Source organism: Staurois parvus, unplaced genomic scaffold (assembly GCF_062004578.1).
Source record: "Staurois parvus isolate SC_StPar_1 unplaced genomic scaffold, SC_StPar_1.0 ptg000829l, whole genome shotgun sequence".
NCBI classification, from domain to species: Eukaryota; Metazoa; Chordata; class Amphibia; order Anura; family Ranidae; genus Staurois; species Staurois parvus.
The window spans coordinates 926,111-948,856 of record NW_028318625.1 but is presented as its reverse complement, the minus strand read 5'-3'; the positions used below and the strand labels follow the sequence as shown (position 1 = coordinate 948,856).

The 22,746-nt window shown below is 41.7% G+C and overlaps 1 protein-coding gene across 1 annotated transcript; it reads left to right on the top strand.

Annotated features, from left to right (window-relative positions):
• The first annotated feature begins 211 nt into the window (after positions 1-211).
• On the top strand, positions 212-22,075 carry DAP (death associated protein). Its single transcript, XM_089655251.1, has 4 exons — positions 212-401; positions 7,694-7,799; positions 13,693-13,735; positions 17,213-22,075. Exons 1-4 carry the CDS (start codon positions 347-349, stop codon positions 17,330-17,332), a joined length of 324 nt encoding a protein of 107 aa, XP_089511377.1. The 5' UTR covers positions 212-346; the 3' UTR covers positions 17,333-22,075.
• The last annotated feature ends 671 nt before the right edge of the window (positions 22,076-22,746 follow it).

The following is a 22,746-nucleotide window of genomic DNA, read 5'->3' as shown; positions in this document are numbered from 1 at the left end:
CAGACATCTCCAGCGTGCGTGCACGCTCCCCTGCGCGTTGACGCCTTTCCTATTGTTACTGCGCATGTGCGCCTAGGTCGCTCTTGGGAGGAGGAGAACGCCAACGTGTCTATCACATTATTGTTATCAATAAAGTTAAGTAAAAAAAAAAAAAGCCTGGCATATTAGTAAAGCCACGTTGAAGGAATTGGTATGGGCGGGTGTTCAGGAGGAGCGTGGAGTAGGAAGGAGAAGGGGACAGGCGAGATTTGGGCGGGGATTTGGCGGCTGTAGACTTCCAGCGAGTTGTGGAGCGTTGTGCCCTCCGGGTGTACAGAGAAGAGCGGAACACCTTCCACTAGACAGCATGTCTTCTCCGCCTAGAGAGAAACCGGACACCAAGGCTGGACACCCGCCGGCCGGTATACATTGTACTTCTACGCAGGGGAGGGGAGTATAGCAGGCCGTGTGTGATGAGTGCCATATGGTACCGACCTCAGGAGGGGAATGGCCCCCGCGACCGTCTACAGATGACTATAGTCAGTGGGATTCATAGAGTGGGCTGACAGGGAGGTCTGTGCAGCATTGTGTCCGCTTGTCGTGCTCACAGATGGGGGGGTTCTGGGGCCAAGAGGTGCAGGAATTGTATGGGGTAATTGTATGGGGAAGCTAATTCTAGTGTGGGGGGGGGGAGATGTGTATTCATCTTTACTCAGCATATTGCAGCCGTCAAAGCATCTTTAGGTCTCAGTACATTGGGAAGAATGGTGCCCTTATAGTGGGAATCGCAGGACATGCCGCCCCTTGCAGCGGGCGGTCGCGGGGCATGCCGCCCCTTGCAGCGGGCGGTCGCGGGGCATGCCGCCCCTTGCAGCGGGCGGTCGCGGGGCATGCCGTCCCTTGCAGCGGGCGGTCGCGCGTCTTGCCGTCCCTTGCAGCGGGCGGTCGCACGTCTTGCAGCGGGCGGTCGCACGTCTTGCCGCCCCTTGCAGCGGGCGGTGGCGGGGCATGCCGCCCCTTGCAGCGGGCGGTGGCGGGGCATGCCGCCCCTTGCAGCAGGCGGTGGCGGGGCATGCCGCCCCTTGCAGCAGGCGGTCGCGCGTCATGCCGCCCCTTGCAGCAGGCGGTCGCGCGTCATGCCGCCCCTTGCAGCAGGCGGTCGCGCGTCATGCCGCACCTTGCAGCAGGCGGTCGCGCGGCATGCGACCCCATTGTGTCCGCTTCTCGTGCTCACAGATGGAGGGTTCTGGGGCCAAGAGGTGCAGGAACTGCCGGTAATTGTATGGGGAAGCTAATTCCAGTGTGGGGATGTGTATTCATCTTTACTCAGCATATTGCAGAGGAACCCTTCAAAGCATCTTTAGGTCTCAGTACATTGGGAAGAATGGTGCCCTTATAGTGGTGATTGGAGGACAGGCCAGCCCTTGCAGCAGGCGGTCGCGCGGCAGGCCAGCCCTTGCAGCAGGCGGTCGCGCGGCAGTCCAGCCCTACAGCAGTGATCACACAGCATGCACCCCTACACCGGCAGTCACCCACAGTCAGGGCTGCTGTTAGAAACCACAGTTTGTGATGCTTCAGTTATGAACGAACATAGCGAGTGATTGGTACCGATTTACTGTAACAGATCCCCTGTATGTGCAGCAACTGAAAGTCAGCAGGAGGGATAGAAGAAGAAGCAAGCTTTCCACTGCTGCAGAGAGAGCCACATGGGGATCGGTTCCAGTAATTGCCCCTCCCCGCCGTTCCAATCATCCTCCCTGCCCACATCTGATTCAACCAGTGGCTTGGGCCCCGAACAGTGTGACTGGCGGTACCCCCTTATCCACGACCCTGTGCTCTTACAGCAGTGGGCATGCCCAATGCCTCCCCTCCTGTTAGCCTGGCAGTCGCTCACATCACCATCTTTACAAATTAAGACAAAAAATGCCCCTTTGCTGCAGTAAATCCCTTTTCCTTTCTCCAAGTAATTAAAAAGCTAAATACTGAAACTGAGAACTGCTACCACTATTTTGTGAGTCACACAAATTCACCACAAATACAATCAAACCTGTATATAAAGATGTAGATTATTTTTACTATTACTAGTGAGAAGGTAGTAAAAAGAGCGACTGCTAGTAAATGGTTGTTACCAATTTTTTGGCAATTTTACAAATTCCATGAGCACATGCTACACCGATACCACCATCGGGGGCATGAACAAAACATTGGTCTTTTAAAGTAAAGCTGTCAAAAGTTAGAGCGTGTGATGAAGGAATTGCATAATTAGAAGTTACCTTTGATGAAAACAATCAGAAGAATCTAAGAACTAGAAAGTACACTATACAGCATTTTTCTGTAAAACCCAAACTTGACTTTGCCTCTCCTGTTTCATTAGGCTACCCTTTTGTAAGGTGACCAGTAGAATGCTCAAGAGTTGGATCTAAATTTAGCTGTTTAAAGTAGACAGACCAGATTGTTTGACGTGCAGCTTTTCACTGATGGTAACCTCTGCATGGCAGTAATTTCACCGTATGTAAAGTTTATAGTGCACCTATAGTCTAACTTTTTTTTTTTTTTTTTTCCCCCTCCTCGTCTTTCAGGACAGCACCTTGAGACCTCGGCTCCTCCCCACCTGAGGAAACACCACCACCCAGAATAAAAGTGCGACCTCCCCCACCGACCTCAGTAATGGTGTTTTCTCCAGTGGGGAAACAAGGTCTTGGAAACCCTTCCAGGGCGGTGCCTGGAAGATGGGGGTTTGGAATGGGTGCAGTTTGTCTGGTGTACCCCCCACCCACTTTGCAGAAGGAGGGACTGACCCTCTCGGCGTAGGGGGGGTCCCCTACCTGCATCTTGCCCCGTCCCCCACCGGGGGAAGGTTTGGGGTGTCGGACGTCCACTATTTGGTGTCCAGGGGGACCGAGGGAGAAGTACTGCCACCCCACGAAATGTGCTGGAAAATGGAGGCCGGGCCAGATGGACGTCACATCTGGTGGAGGGGCGGGACTTCCTCCCGGGATGCGGCTTCCAGCTGCGCCCCTTGAAGCGTGGACTGGAGTGCAGCGGTCTGCATCCTGCAGAGGTGGGTGACACAGGACCTCAGGGGAGACCACCAACTTGGAACATGTCCGAAGCAGAGGCCACGGGACCAGGTGATGCCAGCACCAGCCAGCCTCAGGTAGGTGGCTCAGAGGAACTTTTTTTTCCCCTATCTGTTTGCCCCTAGCTCCAAGGGGTGTCCTTGGCCCTCCTGGTGGTCGGAGGGACTAGAGCAGGGGGTGAGAAGGGGTCTCAGCTAGAAGACTCCCACGCCCTGCCAGAGGGGGGGAGGTGGCCAGTCCCTGCCTTTTGGTAATGGGAGCCCCAGTTTTGTGTGCTCTGTTTGCAGGTGAAAGCCAGGGAGAAGCCCAAGCCGAACCACGGAGCTAAAAAGAAATGACCCTCAAAGACTCCTGGACGAAGGTGCTGTGTGAGTCTTGTGTTGATGGCCTGATACGGGAGGAAGTTCCTTCTCGGGGACCTGGTTAAATCAGAGAACTGACGGCTCACCTTTTTGATTCCTTTAGGTCTCTGGTTGAGAATTTATCTGTGCCTCAGACACCGACTGCACTCCCTACCCCCACCCAAACAGATCAAGGTTTCGCTAGGCACACTTTAGCTAGGTGGCAAAGACTTGCACTTAGGCATATCTGACCGAGGGTCTGGAAGTCACGGAGGGTATCGTGGTGCACTCCACCCAGGCCATGGCGGTCAGGTATGCTGAGCTGGCTGGTGCAACCCCAGGACAGATTTGTAGGGCTGTTACCTGGTCCAATTACACACCTTTGTTAAGCATTACAGACTTGATCTGGTCTCGGTAGAGGAGCAGGCCTTCATGCACAAAGTTCTACAAGCGGTGGTCCCGACCTAGGGGTGAGTGCTCGCGTATCCTCTCAAGGTGCTGTCCTGAAAGACTGGGAGGGGAAAAAGCAAAGTTACACTTACGGTAACACCTTTTCCAGGAGTCTTTCAGGACCGCACCAGTTACGCACCCTTTTTTAGCATTTGGTTATACAGTACAGTTCTTTTTTTGTGTCTCCCCAGGTGACCGGAGGTGCTAAGTCATGAACTGAGGTCAGTGGGGGGAGGCCACACTTTTATTCTGGGTGGAGATGTTTCCTCAGGTGGGGAGGAGCCGAGGTCTCTCAAGGTGCTGTCTTGAAAGACTCCTGGAAAAGGCATTGCCGTGAGTGTAACTTTAATACCTGTTCTGGTGGCACGGCTTTACCAAAACAGGAAAATCTGCAACAGAGAAACGGACAACAATAGAAATCTGCCAGAGGTTCTAGCATTTCCCTACTTAAAGCGATCATAAAAAAAAAAAAAATATGGGCCCCTGCAGGTTTAGGTCATAATGTATTAGTATGCATCCATGCTAGTACATTGTGACAGACTTGCCTTTACGCAGAACCCTACAGCTCCCTGGCACTGCCATCTTCACCTAGTCACCTGCAAGTGCTGCGGTACGGACTCTAACCCTAGATTCACACCTAAGCATTTTCTGCAACTTTTTGCATTAGAAACAGTCCCTGACCCTTTCCAAAAAACGCACAGGTGTGAACATGTTCCATAGAAAATCATGTTAATAGAATTAACATGATTTCCTATAGGACATGTTCACACCTGTGCATTTTTTGGAAAGGGTCAGGGACTGTTTCTAATGCAAAAAGTTGCGTTTTTCAATGGAAACACTGCAGAAAAGAACGTATTGCGTTTTTGCTGCGTTTTGCTTTTTAATTATGCCTAGCAACAAGAAAAAAAAAAAGGGTGGAAAGCAAAACGCGTCAAACGCAAGTGCAAAAACGCAACGCAAAACAATGCAGAAACGGCTCAAACGCAACCTGCATAGGTGTGAACCTGGCCTAAAGGTGCGGCACAGCTATGCCATTCCTTCAGAGCCCATGCACCAGTGACGTCACCGACTGCATGCTGTGTGAGTATCTCTTAAACCGTGCACATTTAGGAGATATTCACAGTACCTACAGGTAGGTACAACTTAAACAAAAGACTACTACCACTTTTAGTTAAAAAGGGGTTTTCATTTTTGTCTGTTTTTTGTTGTTGGAAAGACTCCCTTACTTCCTCTCTTGTGAAAATGATGTCACCAGACCAGAAAGTGAGAGGGAATCTCTTTAACCTCCCTGGCGGTATTCCCGAGTGTAGCTCGGGGTAAAGTTTCAGTACCAAAAGCGGTAACCCCGAGCTACACTCGGGCTTACCATGCCATGTACGTCGGGACGTACGGGCGCCGGAACCGGCGGCAAATTTTGAAATTTTTTTTAAAAATGTCATTTTCTTAAATGATTATTACATAATAAAACATTGCTGTTTCAAACCATTTCACATACATTTTGTCCCGAGTGCTTTGTCCTGTCCCCTGCCTGCATTTTGTCTGTTCTTTCTGCCTGGAAACTGAGAAACGTCCATGGCATCCAAAAAGCGTCCCTTTATGTCAAAAGCGGTTTTAGACCGGCTAGAGAACAGTGATAGTAAATCAGAACCACTTGCAGAATTGAGTGATAATGATTCATGGGGGAAATTCGTCATCAGACACTGAACGATTTTGCAACTTTGCTCAGTGATGTGCGAACTTGGCGCTATATTTCAAATTTCAGTGTTTTTGGTTTGTTTATATTATTGAATTACATTTATTATTATTATTATTATTATTTTTTATGATTATTAAATTATAATTTATGATTTTGTGTTTCAAGTTTTATCATACCCGGGATGTTTACTAGACTCTTGTTCGGACAGATTTCAGTGAGTTATTCCTAAATTACAGGCCTACAATTAAAAAAAATACATATTTCCATGCAAAAAAATGGTACCGCTTTCAGCACCAAAAATCTGAAATAATCATACCGCCAGGGAGGTTAATAGGGTCCTGGCCTATTAGACAAGTTCTAACCCTTTCCCACTCAATCAAACTAGGAAGTAAAATTGAACTATAAATGCACTAAGTTGCTAGAGTTTGCTTTAGGGCTCACTCACACAGTGTGGTTACCGGTGTTTTTCTGCACCTGATCAACATCAGCAAGGGTACACAGAAAACAATTGTTTTCTAGGTGTCCTTTTATACCACAGCACTGGTGAGATGTGCATTGTGAAAAAATTACAGACTTGCTGTATTCTTCCACAGTGCCTCGGATGGCATGGCATTACAGTGCTTTTCACTGTGGATAATTGAATTAGAAAAGCAAAATATATAAAGAACTTTTTTTTCCTGGTAAAATGCAAGGTCTGCTGAAATTGCCTTGGCAATCTTCCCCCCTTTACACATGACCTACTGTTATTGGGTGTATAATTTACCTGTAAAAATAAGTTCTACTTGCCTTACCTCATCTTCCATATCTCTGGACATGATGTCATGAATATTCCCAAGACTTGCAGAGCAGGTAGATGCTCCAGTCCACTGCAAGAGCACCTACATTTTAGACAGGCTTCTGTGTTTCCCAGGATCTAGCCAGAAGGTGCATGATTGTCTTTTATGCTAGGCGCTGCTTTCAGAAGACAGGGTTACTGTAGGTGCATTTTACACCTAGTAATAGATGATGTGTGAAGGGGTGCAGGGCCCGGTGACAGTGGTCAGTATGACAAATCGTGAAGGAAAATCACCCCAGCTGGGATATCAGTAAGGACCCATTAACACCAGGGTGGTCCATTTACCTTGTCTTAAGGCAGCCCATTCTTTTGAATAGCTGAATAATATGCCGCAATGTGCCAAATATCAGACCTGTAGCATTTTCTGTTGCTCAGTTCAATGCACGTGTGACCAGAAGTGTGTGGACTGACACAGGGAAACGCAGGCCTCAGATATAGTAAATAATATAATTTATTAAGACTAATAGAAATATAAACGCAGTGCAGCAAACCCCAAGCTAACACAAATATATACAACAAGGTGAATCAAACCCAAACCTAAACTGATATAGATACACAGGTACATACACATATAGAGCACAATGTAGTCAGGCAGGCCGGGTCGATAACTATCGGGCAGGTAGGTACAGGAGGGTCAGGCAGAGAATGGTCAGGGTCACAAGCCAGGGATCAAACTGGAAAAGTCAGCAGAGGTCAGGATCAGGCAGGGTCAGCAACAAGTCAGGCAGGAACAGGAATGCAGGTTACAAGATACAGGGGCCCATGGAAAAACACAGACCAAGGCACAGACTGCAGGTCTGGCCATCCCTTAAATACACCTCCTGCAATCAGCCCCAGGTGATGGCTCATTGCCGAAGTGAACCTCTGGTTGTTGAGAGCACCCGCTGGCCAGCCCTGGTACTGCAGCCCACAAGGCAGGTGAGTCCCACCACTATTGGCAAGTCCATTCCTGACAGCACGGTAGTGTGTTAACGCATGTTGCAGTCCACAGCAATGCAAGTGCAGTGGGATGGTGTGTTGGGGTGCTTTTCACAATAAATGCCACTGCTCGGCACTAGCACATGTAACATGTTACCACGTGTTGTACTATACTATATTCTAGTGGTGTGAATGGTCCCTAAAGAAAAGCGTAATGCAAAAAACATGGTCGCTGATATTGCTGACCTTTTTCCAACAATGTTAGTTGCCTGGGAGTCTCTGGCATCAGTGAAGAATTACTGATATGAAACAAACCTGTAGATGTTAAAGTGGCTTTGAGACTTTTAACATATGCTAAACGTTGCATTTATCTTTTAATTGTACTGATTTGCAGTAAAAGCTGGAGGCATGAGAATTGTGCAAAAGCATCCACATACACCTCAGGCTGAAGCAAAAGAGGAAAAAGATGAGGAATCTGAGCAGTGGGAAAGTGGCATTGTGTAAGTATTAAAGATGAACTCCGGAATGAAGCAGACTTTTTTTTATGATGGCTCGTTCTCATTAAACTCCTTAAATTAATACCTAAAAATATCTTTATTTTGCCGCAGTCTTGCTTTTTATTCCTTAAAACGTCACCGCTGCACAGCCAAAGAGGTGGCACACATCACATGCAGCGTTGTTCCCAGCACTCCGGTGCACTACACATACCATGATCTCTTGGGAATGTAGTGACGTTGGTGGGTAGATGTGTGGGCAGTGACCAAAGAATTGCCTGTGGGTGGGTTATGACTGTGCAATGCTGATTGGACCCGCCTACTCAAGTGTGACGCAAAGACATCAGTGCTACCGTATCTGATCTACTAAAAGAAAAAAGTGCATTTGGATGCTGTGCTTTGTGGGGCGAGAGCAGCAGCTGGGCATGCAAAACAGAAATGGCTCTACACAGGCTGTATGAGGGACCTGTTTCTATCACAAGATTACCAGCATAACTGCACATTGTAGTACACACAATAACTTCTCAGGGCTAAGGTTTGGTTGGGGCTTTCATTGTATTGACATTTTTTCCTTGTCTGGCATTAAAGAATAATTCCAGGCATCAGCAGTTTAACCAATTCAATACCGGGCAATTTTACGCCTTCCTGCCCAGGCCATTTTTCAGGTTTCAGCGCTCTCACACTTTGAATGACAATTGCGCGGTCATACAACATTGTACCCAAACTAAAATTTGATCATTTTCTTCACACAACTAGAGCTTTCTTTTGGTGGTATTTAATCACCACCGGGGTTTTTATTTTTTGCTAAATTAACAAAAAAAGCCCAAAAGTTAAAAAAAAAAAAAAAAAAAAAGTTTTTCTTTGTTTCTGTTATAAAAGTTTGCAAATAAATAATTGTTCTTCATAAATTTAGGCCGAGATGTATTCTGCTACATGTCTTTGGTGAAAATAACCCAAATTAGGATGTATTTTTTAGTTTGTAGGAAAGTTATAGAGTTCACAAACTATGGTATAGATCTGAATATTGATCAATCCTGAAGTACTGACAGCCAGTCTAATTTCTTGAGGTCCAAGAATGTCAGAACAGTACAGATATCCCCCAAATGTCAGGACAGTACAGATATCCCCCAAATGACCCCTTTTTGCAAAGTAGACAGTCCAACATACTTCATAAGAGGCATGGCGAGTTTTTTGAAGTTGTATTTTTTTTTGTCATAATTTTTCGGAAAATGAAAAAATTAAAAAAAATATTGTCACAATTTTTTTTTTTTTTTTTTTTTTTTTTTTACATATTGTCACCAGTGCAGTACAGCGTCATCATATAACTGGCATGGCGGTGATCAGGGACACTGACTGGTGACAGTACGAAAAAAAAATATATATTTTATTTTTTTATTAAATTTTTTTTCTTTTCTTTTTTTTAAGATTTCACTATGACCAAAGTAGTACAATGTTACCATAGTAACATTGTACTACTTTGGGGAAGTGATCAGTATATATATATTTTTTTTTTTACACTTTGCTTATAGCAAAGAATTACTTTGCTATAAGCAAGCATTTACCTGAATGACATCGATTCATTCAGGTTTTTTTGGTTTTTTTTTTTTTGTGCTTAGCTGTGATTTGGCCACAGCTAATCACATGACGTGCATGTGATTAGCTGTGACCATTCACAGCTAGACACTAGTATACAATGGATGGTATGAATGAAGCCTTCCATTGTACACAATTATCTTGTGACCTGCTGTGATTGGTCACAGCAGGTCACATGGTACCGGCAACGGGGGCCGGTACTCAGATCTGTCATCGGCCGTGTCCGAGGTACACGGCCGGTGACAGATCTTGCCTCTGCGCCACTCTGCAGGAGCGCAATCTGCGCATGTGCGGGAGGACGCCATATGGCGTCCACCCGGAACGCTGATGATATTTACCGCCCGCCATTCAGCCATAGGGCGGGCGGCAAATGGTTAAACATAGTTTGGTTGGCCCAGCTTGGACCAACGTAACAGTGTATATACTTCACCTGGCCAATACCGCTGGAAATCACTGGGGTCAACACCACTTCTCCAGTACTGTTCACTTGCTTCTGGGCCCCGTGCTGAGCAGCTGGACTGGTGTATTGTGAACACAGGAGCGTAGCCACTTAGCACGGGTGCCATTCAGAGAATGCACAGTTTTCTATGACTGGATGTGGTGGAGAGCATGACATCACTGCCCGCCTCTCCACCTCCGCTAATCGGAACAATTTGGATTCATTCAGTGAATGCAAGGCATTCTCTGAACGTACCGTTTGTGCCAAGCTGCTACCCACCTGCCTTCACAATGCAGTGGGCCACCTGCTTGGCATGAAACCCGAAAGCTAGTGGAGATCACTGGAGTAGTGGTATCTACTTCAGTGATTTCCAGCTTCCTGTGATATCAGCCAGGTATTCCTGATATTGGTCATAGCTGGACCAGCCTAACTATGTATGACATGCTCATGTCTGGAATTATTCTTTTAAGCTTTGATGGGTTAATCCAACCACACTGAAACATCAGTTATATGTCGTGCTATCAACCCAATTTCCAATTTGGAATTAGTGTAGGTGAAAGGGTGTTTTTTGTTTTCACATTATATTTATATCATTTTCACATTATATTTATATGTCGTGCTATGCTGCCTCAGCTGGGTAGAGTGTAGATTCACACGTGTGGTACAAATTGAAGCTCTGTTTGCACAGCTAATTGACAAAGTAGTTGTTAAACGGTTTAGATCAGGTTTAGGTCAGGATTTTATCCTGTTCAGAAACTGATGTGTGCTTTAGAAGCGGTTTTCATAGAACTCAATAGCCGGTAATCCGCACCTGAACCGGATTGCACTGCTCAGAATTCGGATCGGATTCTTTATCGATCCACACTGCCAGTGCACTGGACATATGTGAACAGACGACTATTATTATTTTTTTTTTTTTCACGTGTCATGTGGATTGGATGCGGTTTAAACTGCATCCAATCCGCATATATGTGAACCGGCACTAAATCTTTGTGCTACATTCTTAGAAATAAATAATCCAACAGAGCTGTGATGGTGAGAGAACTTAAGAATTTAAGTTTTGAAGGGTCATAGTTATGTTTCCCAAGAAGCTTAATAACTGAATTTTTGGAGACGGTTTTTTTTTGTGAATGTTTTTTAGAGTAGACCTTCACCTGATAATGAGTCAGAATTATTCTTTTCCTCCTCAGCCTGTTACAGGATTGCATTTTTCTATTTTTTTTTTTTTTTTCTTAGACAAGTTCCTTTTTTTGGCAGTACTTTGTTCTCACTTCCTCATTTCACTCCCTCATTCCTCGCCCTAGCCAATGATGATGTATAATATATTTTAATACATTTTTAATGAGGGTTTACAAGATTACAACACAACAAAGCATCAAGACAAATACAGGGTACATAAGTAAAAAAAAAAAATTGTAGCAACAAATTTAATGTCATCAGAAACAGGCATAAAACCTCTTCCCATTGCCTATGGACAGGAGGCTTTGCTGATGTAGGCTAATGTACCTGTATGTCAGCCCGCATCGACAGCTCAGAGAGCGCGTACCTGTGAGCCCAGCAATCTGTGTATTGCCCGAACACAGCTGGTCACATGGTGTTTTACCATGTGATTGCCGTGACCAATCACAGCACTCGCATTGTAAATATTGAAAGGTAAAAGTAAAGATCGGTTCTCTCTACTTTCACTGTGAGAGCAGAGAGAAGTGATGCAGCAGCTTGTGAGTGTGCAGCAGCCTGTCAGGCTGCAAGTTCACTCTCAAATTGCTCAGCCAGCCATCCCAGTGTCCCTGATCACTGCCATTGTAGTCAACAATAAACAATACAGCCAGCCCTGTCCCAGTGCACACAATAACATGGCAATACACCATACCAGTGTCCTAATCACCGCCATACCAGTGCCTTGATTACCGCCATACCAGCATTCTGCTCACCCCATATGCCATACCAGTATCTTGATAATCACCATGCCCCATACCAGCGTTGTGATCACTGCCATAGCTCATGCTAAAGTCCTGATCACTGCCGTACGTCATACCAGCATTTTAGGGTCTCAACTGTTAAATTTTCAGATATGTATCACAGTTTGTAGACTCTACAGCTTTCACGCAGACTAAATAATATACACTGTTTTGGGTTATTTGTACCCCACAAATGTAGCAGAATACATTTTGGCCTAAATTTATGCAGAAAGATTATGTATTTACACATTTTTTTTTTTACATAAACTAAACAAAAAAAACTTTTTTAAAAAAATTTTTCAGTACTATTTTATTTACATACAGCAAAAAAAAAAAACAAGTGATAAAATAGACTTGGAAGTCTCTGAAGTGTTAAAGGAATGTTGCATAACAAGATCTCCAAACAATATAGTCAGATGCATAATATCCTTTAGGTTCTAAAGCTGTATAAACAGGTATGTATTGGTATCATTGTGAACTAAGCTCTGTTGTAGGAGGATTTGTTGGGGTCTCTGTTATCTGCAAGTTGGAGAAAAGTCTTCTAAGATGTCTCCATAGAGAACACCAAACGCCAGCATTATACCTTGAGCACGCCTTTGCTGCACACACTGCCTCTGGTGATACCTGCTGTACTGTTTCCTTCTCCACATACTGGCTGCTCTCAAATGCTCCACAATTATTACTTGCATTTGTTGCTTGCTGTTATACGTTTCACACTCCTTTTCTGCACCTACTGTTCAGTATTTCCACTTTTTGCACTTGTGCATATACAATATGCCCTTCTCATTCCTCTCCTGCACATACTTTTCCCTTTCATATCTTCCTTACGCCTCTTCTATACATATTACCTGGCTTCATACCTTCACATACGTCTTGGCTATACTGCCAGCCGTCTTATTCTCACTGCTCACTTGCCCATACTAGCTGCAGTCACACCCACTGCTGTGTTCTTAACATTTTTGCTTGCTAAAATGCTTCTTCAACACTTTGTGATATCTCTGACATTGCCTGTCTTGGAACGGACACGCTTTTGTTGATCGTTTATAAAGGAATAGAAAAATATGTTTTGTCCTATTTTTTTTTTTTTTTTTTTTTTCCACTATTTTTAGGGCTTGTTTACACCACATGCAGGTGAACCATTTTTAAGTGCAGTACCAATGCAGGAAAAATTTACGTATTTCAATGAGCCTAGTGTACACCATTGTGATGCAGGTGAACACACTGCAAAAAAAAAAATGTATATGAAACTCATTAAAAAAAAAAAACTTACAAGATGCATAATAAAAGAAGCTGTTTGGGCGGTAAAAACACGACTCAATCATGGGATTTTGCTGCCGCTCAACTGCTATAGTTAATGAGTTCTGTGTGTGTTCACATATTATCTCTGCTTGTTGCAACTGTTATAAAAGAATCTCCTAATTTAAGGTGAGAAGCGCACAAAAGGAACATTTTAGTTAAAAAGTGAAATAAGATTTGTACACAAGTAATTTGCAATTTCAATGCTGGTATTTATCCATGTCATACCACACTGGGATGGGTTTTTTAAAATACATTTGTGTTTTTAATGCAACAAAAAGTATTCTGTTTTTGGATAGGATTTCTCTGTATCTTCAAGTGTCTGTTTCTGGAACTGTCTCACTGCCTTTACCCATAGATTGCACAGAGATTGAGGTCAATTGGCCTGTCACTTACCTGTCACTTACCTGTCCTAGTTTACAGCACTGACTCTTTATTAAGTTAGTGTATTTCTGAAATAACTTTTGCAGTAAAATATTTTATTACAGCACTGATCATGTGGGAGGTAAGAGTCTCCAGTCAAAGCAAGTGCAGTTGCATGGCCTATTGTCAATTTTTACATTTTAAAATATGTGGTGCTTATTTTTTTTCCTTCTCACTTTTCTCTTTTTAGTCAAGCCAGACCACCGCTAATAATCTCTGGTGCTATTGCAAGGGTAAGTTTATTTACCAATACCTATTTTTGTTGTAGTGTTTTGTTTTTTTTTTTTAATTTGTTGTTACAAATATAATTTTAATATTAGTCTTGTATTATAAAGGGTAGAAGTAATATATGACCATTTTTCATGTAAACTGTACTTTAACGTTAAGCATCTGTGTTTTTTTTAGAAATTTTAGTAAAATATTAACCATTTGCTGCCCCTCCGTTATACATTTATTGCGGCAGGCAGTCAGGTGTATATATACGTAATAGGCCTTCTTCCGGGTTTGGGGCACACACATGCGCGCCCTCTGCTGCGATTGGAGAACACAGGTTTTGGCTGAAGTCGGCTAATCAGCTGTGTCCAATCACACACAGAGTTCTGTGTTTACAAAACTCAATATTCTGTGTACAGGCAACAGTTATCTGGTTGTTTGTTTTTTTCTTCCTGCAATGTAGGGAGAAAAACAGCCATATAGTAAAGTAAAAACAGCACATGTTACACTTTGTTAGGCATACAGTTAACCCCATATTTGCCACTAGATATTAACACCTTCCCAGCCAGTGTCAGTACAGTGACAGCGTACAGTATTAGCTCTGATCACTCTATTAGTGTCACTATTGACGTTGGTTAGTGGGCCAGCGTCAGATTGCCTGCCACACTATCACAGTCCCACTATGCGTTGCTGATCACCACCATTACCAGTATAGAGTCATAGCTGGATAAATTTCAATGTGTATATATACCATAGTTTTGTAGATCCTATAACATTTGCACAAACCAATTAATATACACTTATTGGATTTTTTTTTTTTTAACAAATATGTAGTAGAATACATTTTGGCCTAAATGTATGAAATATATATTTATATATTATTGTTTTAAAACAGGAAATAGAAAATAAATAATAAAATAAACCCAGTGGTGATCAAATACCACCAAAAGAAAGCTCTATTTGTGTGAAAAAATGAAATAAATTTCATTTTGGTACAGTGTTGCATGACCACTTAATTGCCCGTTAAAGTAGCACAGAACTTTGGTCATGTAGGGGGTAAAAGTGGGTAAATATACATGCACTCTTTTGGGAGGAAATATAATAATTTTAAATGAAAGAAAAAACAGAAAATGTAGGGCACTGCAATGAAAATATTTTGTGTTTTGTGATTCATAAACTTGAATTTTCAGATGTTTTACAAGTCCAGGTTAAGGGCTGAAAAAGAAATCTGTGTTCTGACATTGTCTGGAACTACTATTTAAGTTGTCCCTCTACCTGTGCAGCATATGAACATAATTGTTTTTCTTAGATGTGTGTTTATCTACCCCCAAAGTCCTGGTCACTACATTTCTCCCTCCACTATTGCAGAAACGGCAAAGTGAGGGCAGTAATGGCGTAGTAACCTTTTTGTATGTGACATCAGGCACTGCTTTAGGACTGTATTTTCCAGCATGTAAACAGCCAGCTCCATGTTGCAGCTTGTGGGTCAGCTTTTTACTGTAGACTACTGGAAATAGGTGTTACCACAGCAGTGTCACTGGCAGTCTGGGTCTGACTAGGAAAATGGAACATTGTGTACTTGTCTTTCCACAATTTTCCTTTCCTGGCGTCTGTTTATGGCAGCATGTTTCATTAATGGTGCTCTGTCCTGTCTAACCCATAGCACCAACCATAGTCTATAACAGGGGTCTCCAAACTTTTTAATCAAAGGGCCAGTTTACTGTCCTTCAGGCTTTTGGAGGGCCGGATCATGGCCACTTGGAGTAGAAATTGGCATCAGTGAGAGTAAACAATGAACCATCTTTAGTATCAGGTGGAGGAGTAGTGCCTCATCTTTGATGTCAGTGGAAGGAATAAAGCTGCATTGTTGGTTATTGCCAAAAGTTATGCCCCATTGTAGGTCTCAGTGGGAAGGATATTGCCCCAAGGGCCAGATAAAGGCAAGCAAAGGGCCACAGTTTGGAGACCTCTGGTCTATAATCTAGAAAAGATTAACCACTTCCTGTCCGGAAACTTTTACCCCCTTCCTGTCCAGGGCAATTTTCAGCTTTCAGCGCTATCACACTTTGAATGACAATTGCGCGGTCATGCAATACTGTACCCATTAGAATTTTTTACCATTTTTTTGAGACAGATAAAGCTTTATTTTGGTGGTATTTATTCACCGCTGGGATTTTTATTTTTTTTACTATGTAAATGAAAAATTCCAAAAATTTTGAAAAAAAGTTTGTTTTTTTAAATAAAATTTTGCAAATAAATAATATTTCATCATAAATCTTGGCCAAAATTTATTCCGTTATTTTTTTAGTAAAAAAAAAAAATCCAAATTAGTTTATAAACAAAAATTATAATTTTTAAACAATTTTTTTTTTTTTACATTTTATTTTTTTTTTTTTTTTAATTTATTTTTTTATTTTTTTCTTACATACTGTCACCCTAGCATTACAGTGTCACCATGGTGACACTGTACTACTTGTGGGGGGTGATGAAGATTTTTTTTTTTTTACACTGATTGCTTTCACACCCATATAGGATGTAAAAGCAATCATTTTCTCTTTCTCTCTGTGTGCATTCTTGCAGTCATTGAGAAGTACTGAGTGAGCTGTGATTGGTCACAGCTTGTCACATGGTACAAGGCTGTTGTGAATAGCCTTGTACCATGTGACCTCTGTGATCATTCACAGATTTCACACGTAGTAAGCAATGATGTCACAAGTGACATCTTGCTTACTACTTTGCATGTGATCACTGATTCGCCAATCAGTGATCACATGATCGGGACCTCGTACAGAGGTCCCGTCCGACGATCGGTGTTTCACTGTGTCCGGAGGACACAGTGGGCACCGTATCGCGGTGCTGCGTGCTCCGAGGGAGCGCGCACAAGCAGGGTGCGGGGAGGCCGTTTATAAACGGCCACCCGACCATGCACTGCCACCGTCCGGCCGTTTATATGCAACGGCCGGCCGGGAAGTGGTTAAAGGCCAAGTTCACCTTTTGGAGCATGTGATACCAATATTTGGGGTGTAATATGTAACGTGCTCCAGCAGTCCCCAGCCATGCTGTGTAGCTACACCATGACTGATCCTGTGTGTTGGAGGGGATAGATCACAGTGAAGGCACCAAGAAAGAGGAGTGTGTTAAAGTGTAGCTAAACCTATGAAGAACATCTAGTGCTGCTTTCCATTTGGTGACTGCATTACGTCATACGATATTGGTACATTTTGTCTAACCCATATTTTCAATATAAAATACACAAACGCAATATAATACCCATTTTATTTTATGTTCAACTTACCATATTGGTAATGTATCTTGCCAAAGTCCCATGGGCAGTTAAATTTTTGTTTGTTTTGGTTTAGAGCTACCCGTGAATAGTATTGGCATGTATCTTATTTTACAGACTATAGAAAAATTAAAGAATGAAACTGGAATTTCTTAATGTTTTTGCCCATTCAATCAAAGCTATGATTTAAAAAGCAATTTACATATATTCACAGGGTGACAAGGACTTCCCTCCTGCTGCTGCTCAAGTTGCTCATCAAAAACCACATCCCGCTGTGGAGAAGTTACCTCCTGCCCAACATTTTAATCAGCACATTCATCAGCCTCGCAAGTAATGAGACAGTCTAAAAGACACTCAGATATGCATCTATAATTCAAGAGGATGCAAGAGTTCCTCTTGTAAATTATGGACTTAAAAAGAAAAATTAAAAACCAGCTTTGTATTACAACTTTGCTTACATTCAATGAATTTTTAAATTTAGGAAAATAAATCCTAGCAAAATTTTACCAAGTATTTGAAATTCAAAAACAATTAAAACAATAATAGAGACAAATTTTGTCATTGAGGAGCATATTGCATTCGATGGTTAATAATACATCATGGTGGTGATTGCCCTTTTGAACCTTAAGCTGTTATGGGGTCCGTTATTGCTCAATGGCTGCACCAGTCTGAAATGTTAATGAATATTTGTTCTAGTTGGCTCTTTCGACTGGTTATTAACACTAAAAGAATTGTGGAGAGTCTTAAAGAATATATGGCATCGTATGGGGTGTGATTGTTTGTTTTATATTTAATCATATTGACAAAAACACTTCTTCTGTATGGCCAGCATTTGGTTTAGAAATAAAGACTCAAAAAAAAAAAAGACTTGTTAATACAGTGTGATTTGAGGAAAAATGTGTAAAAAGAGCTTTGATCTCAGTTAAATTCATTTTATGACCAGGTCTAGGGTCCATTATCAATAGTTTCCTTTCTATAATGTTTGTTTAAACATGAATCTATTCTTTTCCAACATGAATCTATTCTTTTCCAACATGAATCTATTCTTTTCCAACAATGTGTCTTGTATTATTCATGTCATTTTATCAATTTATTAGCCTGGTTTTCGTTTGTGTTTGGGTACATTGGGTTAATCAACTGACTTTCCCTCCTGAGGATTTACCCCCGTTCCTGACCAGGCCATTTTTTGCGATACGGCGCTGCGTTACTTTACCTGACAATTGCGCGGTCATGCAACGCTGCACCTAAATCAAAGTTAGGTCTTCCCCCCCCCCCCCCCCCCCCCCACAAAGAGAGCTTTCTTTTGGTGGTATTTGATCGCCTGTGTGGTTTAAATTTTTTGTGCTATAAACAAAAAAGACAATTTTTGCTATTAAACATGTCCAGTAATAAATTTTAAATCAAATTTCACCATTTAGGCCAAAATGTATTCTGCGACATGTCTTTGCTAAAAAGAGAAAAAAAATAAATCCCAATGCGTGTAAATTAATTGGTTTACGTGAAAGTTAGTGTTTAAAAATGACGGTATTTCGAATTTTATTCTTTTTACTAGTAATGGCGGCGATCAGCGACTTATAGCGGTGGGCATTCTGACACTGGGGGGGGAACTGACTTGGTGTCACTGACATCCACAGTGACACCAATACAGTGATCAGTGCTAATGAAAAGCACTGACACTGTACTAATGGCACTGGGCAGGAAGGGGTTAACATGTGGGGTGATCAAAAGGTTGACTGTGTGCTGTTTTACAGTATGCTGTGTGTGTGCTTTCCACTGTAAGCACACTGCTTTGTATGGCTTTGCTATGCAGAGCCATGTGCAAGAGCTGACGGGAGAGATCTGTGTTTATACACAGGTCTCTCCCTTGTCGGAGATACTCGGCGATCACCGGCCAGGACCCGGTGATTGACAGCCGAGGCAGCGAATGGAGGTGCGGGTAGGGCGTGCATGCACCCCCTACCCGGAGCTGCGAAATCGCGTGTATATATACTTGATTTTGTGCACCCGTGGCGCCCTGTAGCAGTATTTCTGCTGTAGGGTGGTGAGGAACCGGTTAAGGGATTGAAGATAGGCAACAAAAGCTGTAAGGACTGCCCAGTATAATCCCTTACTTACAATACTTTACAAAACATAGGTCCCTCCCTTCTGTTCCTGTGATCCACTCCCATTATTGCTTCTGAACAAAACTGAGGCATGCTGAGAGTGGGAGGGGTTATTCCAGACTGTCTTGCAGCTCTGTTTTGCCACTTTTCTGAAAGTAGCATCATAACCCTGGCCTGGATTCTTTCTCAGATACACAGAATATAAGTGGATACTAACATTCATAGGTAAAGCTGATAAAGGGAATATCCAATTGCCTCTCGGGGGGATCAGGAAGGAATTTTTTCCCCAGCAGGAGCAAATTGGATCATGCTTTGCTGAGGGTTTTTTTGCTTTCCTCTGGATCAACTGTGGGTGTAGGATTATAACTTTTTTTTTTTTTTTTTTTTTTTTTTTTTTTTTTTTTTTTAATGGCTGAACTGGATGGACTTTTGTCCTTTGGTTTTCAGCCAGACTGACTGTATAACCCAATGTACCCTGAACATTCATCCTTGACTCCAAAAAAAGGATTTTATGACAAGTAAAAAATTCCTATTTTCTCCATACTGCACCAGCCTAGATGAGACAATAATTAAAGTAAATCTGCACAATCAATATACAATAAGGGCTCTGAAAAAGATACCCTAAGAATCTACCTTTTTGCTGGTGCAAGTAAAGCCTCCCAAAACGCTTCTCTTCTGAAGCAGTGGGCTAATAAGGACACATACATGTAAAGTATTTAAAATCCCTATTTGTAGTTCTTACACTGTCATGTGGGAGACATTCCTGTGGAAATGCATACTTTCAGAAATTCTTCATTTACATAGAATAAAATCAAACAGAACATCAATAATTTACAGAAATTTCTAACAACCCTTATCCTAAAGCAAATCTGCATTTTACCCGTTCAGGGCAAGCAACAGGTTTGCTTTAATGTCCCACCCGCAGCAGCATGTATGCACCTTTTTCTTCTCTCCACCTGTCACTATGTTCAGCCACCAGAAGCGGAAAAATACCCTAGTACTTCCAGCTGTGTAGGAACATACATGTATATGTGGACCATAAAGACAACCAATGTGTAGAGCAGGCAAAGCAAATTGTCACTTAAAAATATTTGCTAATGCAGGTATATGCAGAATTTTATGATATTCTAAGCAATAAAATAAATTCTTTCCTACCACATATACTTTTTTATTTTTTTTTAACAAAAATCAATTGAATCAATCAATTGAAAACAGAATAAACTAAACTTGATATTAAAACTCCCTGGGGCTTTGAAGTTTTCCTAATCGGAGTAATGAAACCCAGTTCTTTCTTCTTCTTTAATATTTTTTTTTTTTTTTTTTTTTTGTTCCCACTCATTCAGACTACACAAATGCTTGCTACAATAATTCCAAATTGACCTTCAAGGTGAATGTGATAACTCAAAATTTAAACTATGTATAATTATATAGCCCCTGTCCAGCTCTCTCTACCATCTTGCTCCCACAACCACATTTTATATATGCACACCAACCATCATGCTCGGCCTCACACTCTCTTCTTTCAAAGGTTCATGATTAGATCACATTCAAACTTCTATCCCATCAATGAATGAGTAACTACTTTAGCTTGTGCTCTGCTGCCTCCTTTACCTGCTCTGCGTTCTCTGCCTCTCCCCGTGTTCCATGGTTAGCTGCTGCTCCTCCTCTCTTCTACACTCTGTGTCATTGTCATCTTTTGACATGGTCTCTGTCTCCCCTAACTACTGGCCATTCTGCCTCCTCCTGGACTCCCACCCCAAGACTATGTTCAGCCACCATTTTGCATCATGCTTACCTCAGTTCATCAGCTCCATCGCAACCATTTCCCCCAATTATCTCTGATCTGCTCCTTACTAGTGTGTTTATCACTCAGACCAAAAAACAAGCAGAGACAAATTTTGCTTTTAATTGCAATATTTTGAGAAGTTTTGATATTTCGTCTCATAAGTGTGAGTGGAAAGTAGATGCCATCTAGTTATTTCTAATAAGCGGTCTAATTCTTTTTACGCATAAGTGTAGATGAAAAGCGGCACTTCTGTTGCCACTCTTGGGGAACATATCCTGGCCTAAAACATTTCTATAAAGTAACAGCGCTGAAGTGTTTTTTTGATGCCTAAGAGTACCTGTGTTAGTCTGCAAGTTAGTCTCTTTAAACCCCTATGATCCTAGGCACAGTCTGTTTTTAAGGCCTTAACTTTTTGCCAAAATCAACAATCTCCACACTGTTTTTGCTTTAAAAATGCTTTATGCTATGTAAGGTTAAGAAGTATACATTAATCAAACATAAGAATTTGATTTTGAATGGATAATATAATGGTTTTGGGTCCAGTTTAATTCACGTTTCTGTTTAAGGGGTTAATACAGGGTACCCACCCCCTTGTCAAAATACACATACAGACACACACACGTGTGTATTAACACACAGTATAGCACTTAAAGTGCTTCCATAGATGAACAAGGAGGGTGGTATATTATGTGCGTAAAATAAATGTTTAGAATAAGTCATTTTTAATTATAGATTCTTTATATATTACCTTAACTCAAAATTTATACTGTCTACACCCCTATGATTCCTTATGTTCTTAAATCCTAGTTGAGTTTCACAGCACATCAAACCCTTTTTTTTTTACAATATGTGGAAAATCTTGATAAAGTGTGTATTACTACTTCATATGCTTTATATACCAGTCCGTTTTTACACACACACACACACACACACACACACACACACACACACAAAATTTGGCTGTTTTTGATCTTTCTTCTTAAACAATTCTAAATGTTTGACATCGTTATATTACTGAGGTCCTCGGTATTAAACACTGCTATAAAATGTTACCATTGTAACAGATGTGGAATCCCAGGTTGTGTGAGGTTGGATTGAGTGATGGAAAAATTATTGTTTGATTGTATATTTATTGCTTTAATTTTGTCTTTGCAAAACTTTAATAAAATAGTTTTGTTAAAAAAGCCAAGATTTTCTACATAAAACTATCTGTTCATAAAATTTGTTGATGTCCTAATGGTATCAGTACATCTATGGAGCACCATGGGAACTGGTGATGCAGTAATCTGTTAATGGGAAAAAAAAACATTGTGTCGAAACATCTTTTACTCACTAGTGGACAGGGTGGATTTGATTTAAATCAAACTGATTTAAATCACTAGTTAGTAAGGCTTGATTTAAATCCTAGTTTTCTACATAAAGACTAATTCTTGCTGGTATAACTTTAATATGCAAGTAGATGAAGATTTTTAGAATAACAACTTTTCATATTAGTTTTTTTATCCCCAGTTTAATAGGTTAATCATTCGTATTTGGACAACTTTTCTGTTGTACTTAGGAAGGAGAAAAATAATCATTACCTTAATAACAATTTAAATAGATTTATTCATCTGAAACAATAACATTCCAGCATATGTGATTTGCTTAAACATCCATGTTTGTTATATATATTTTGTTTAGCCAAATTAGTTATTTTAAGAAACTTAGACTGTCAGCCCCTTCCTCCTCACACTTCGTTTCACTTTCTTCTTGTGCAGATCTATTCCACTCCAAACAATCAGAAAAATATTGTTTCTATTCTATTCACTGAACTTCTTGAAACTTAGCAGTGAAGGGGTTGATTCTGTATTCATAGGTTTG

Excerpts from the sequence above, each read along its gene's own strand:
- DAP (XM_089655251.1), top strand. The coding sequence starts at position 347 with ATGTCTTCTCCGCCTAGAGAGAAACCGGACACCAAGGCTGGACACCCG. Across the intron at positions 7,800-13,692 it reads CAGTGGGAAAGTGGCATTGT|TCAAGCCAGACCACCGCTAA; the intron begins GTAAGTATTAAA and ends TTCTCTTTTTAG. Across the intron at positions 13,736-17,212 it reads TCTCTGGTGCTATTGCAAGG|GGTGACAAGGACTTCCCTCC; the intron begins GTAAGTTTATTT and ends ATATATTCACAG.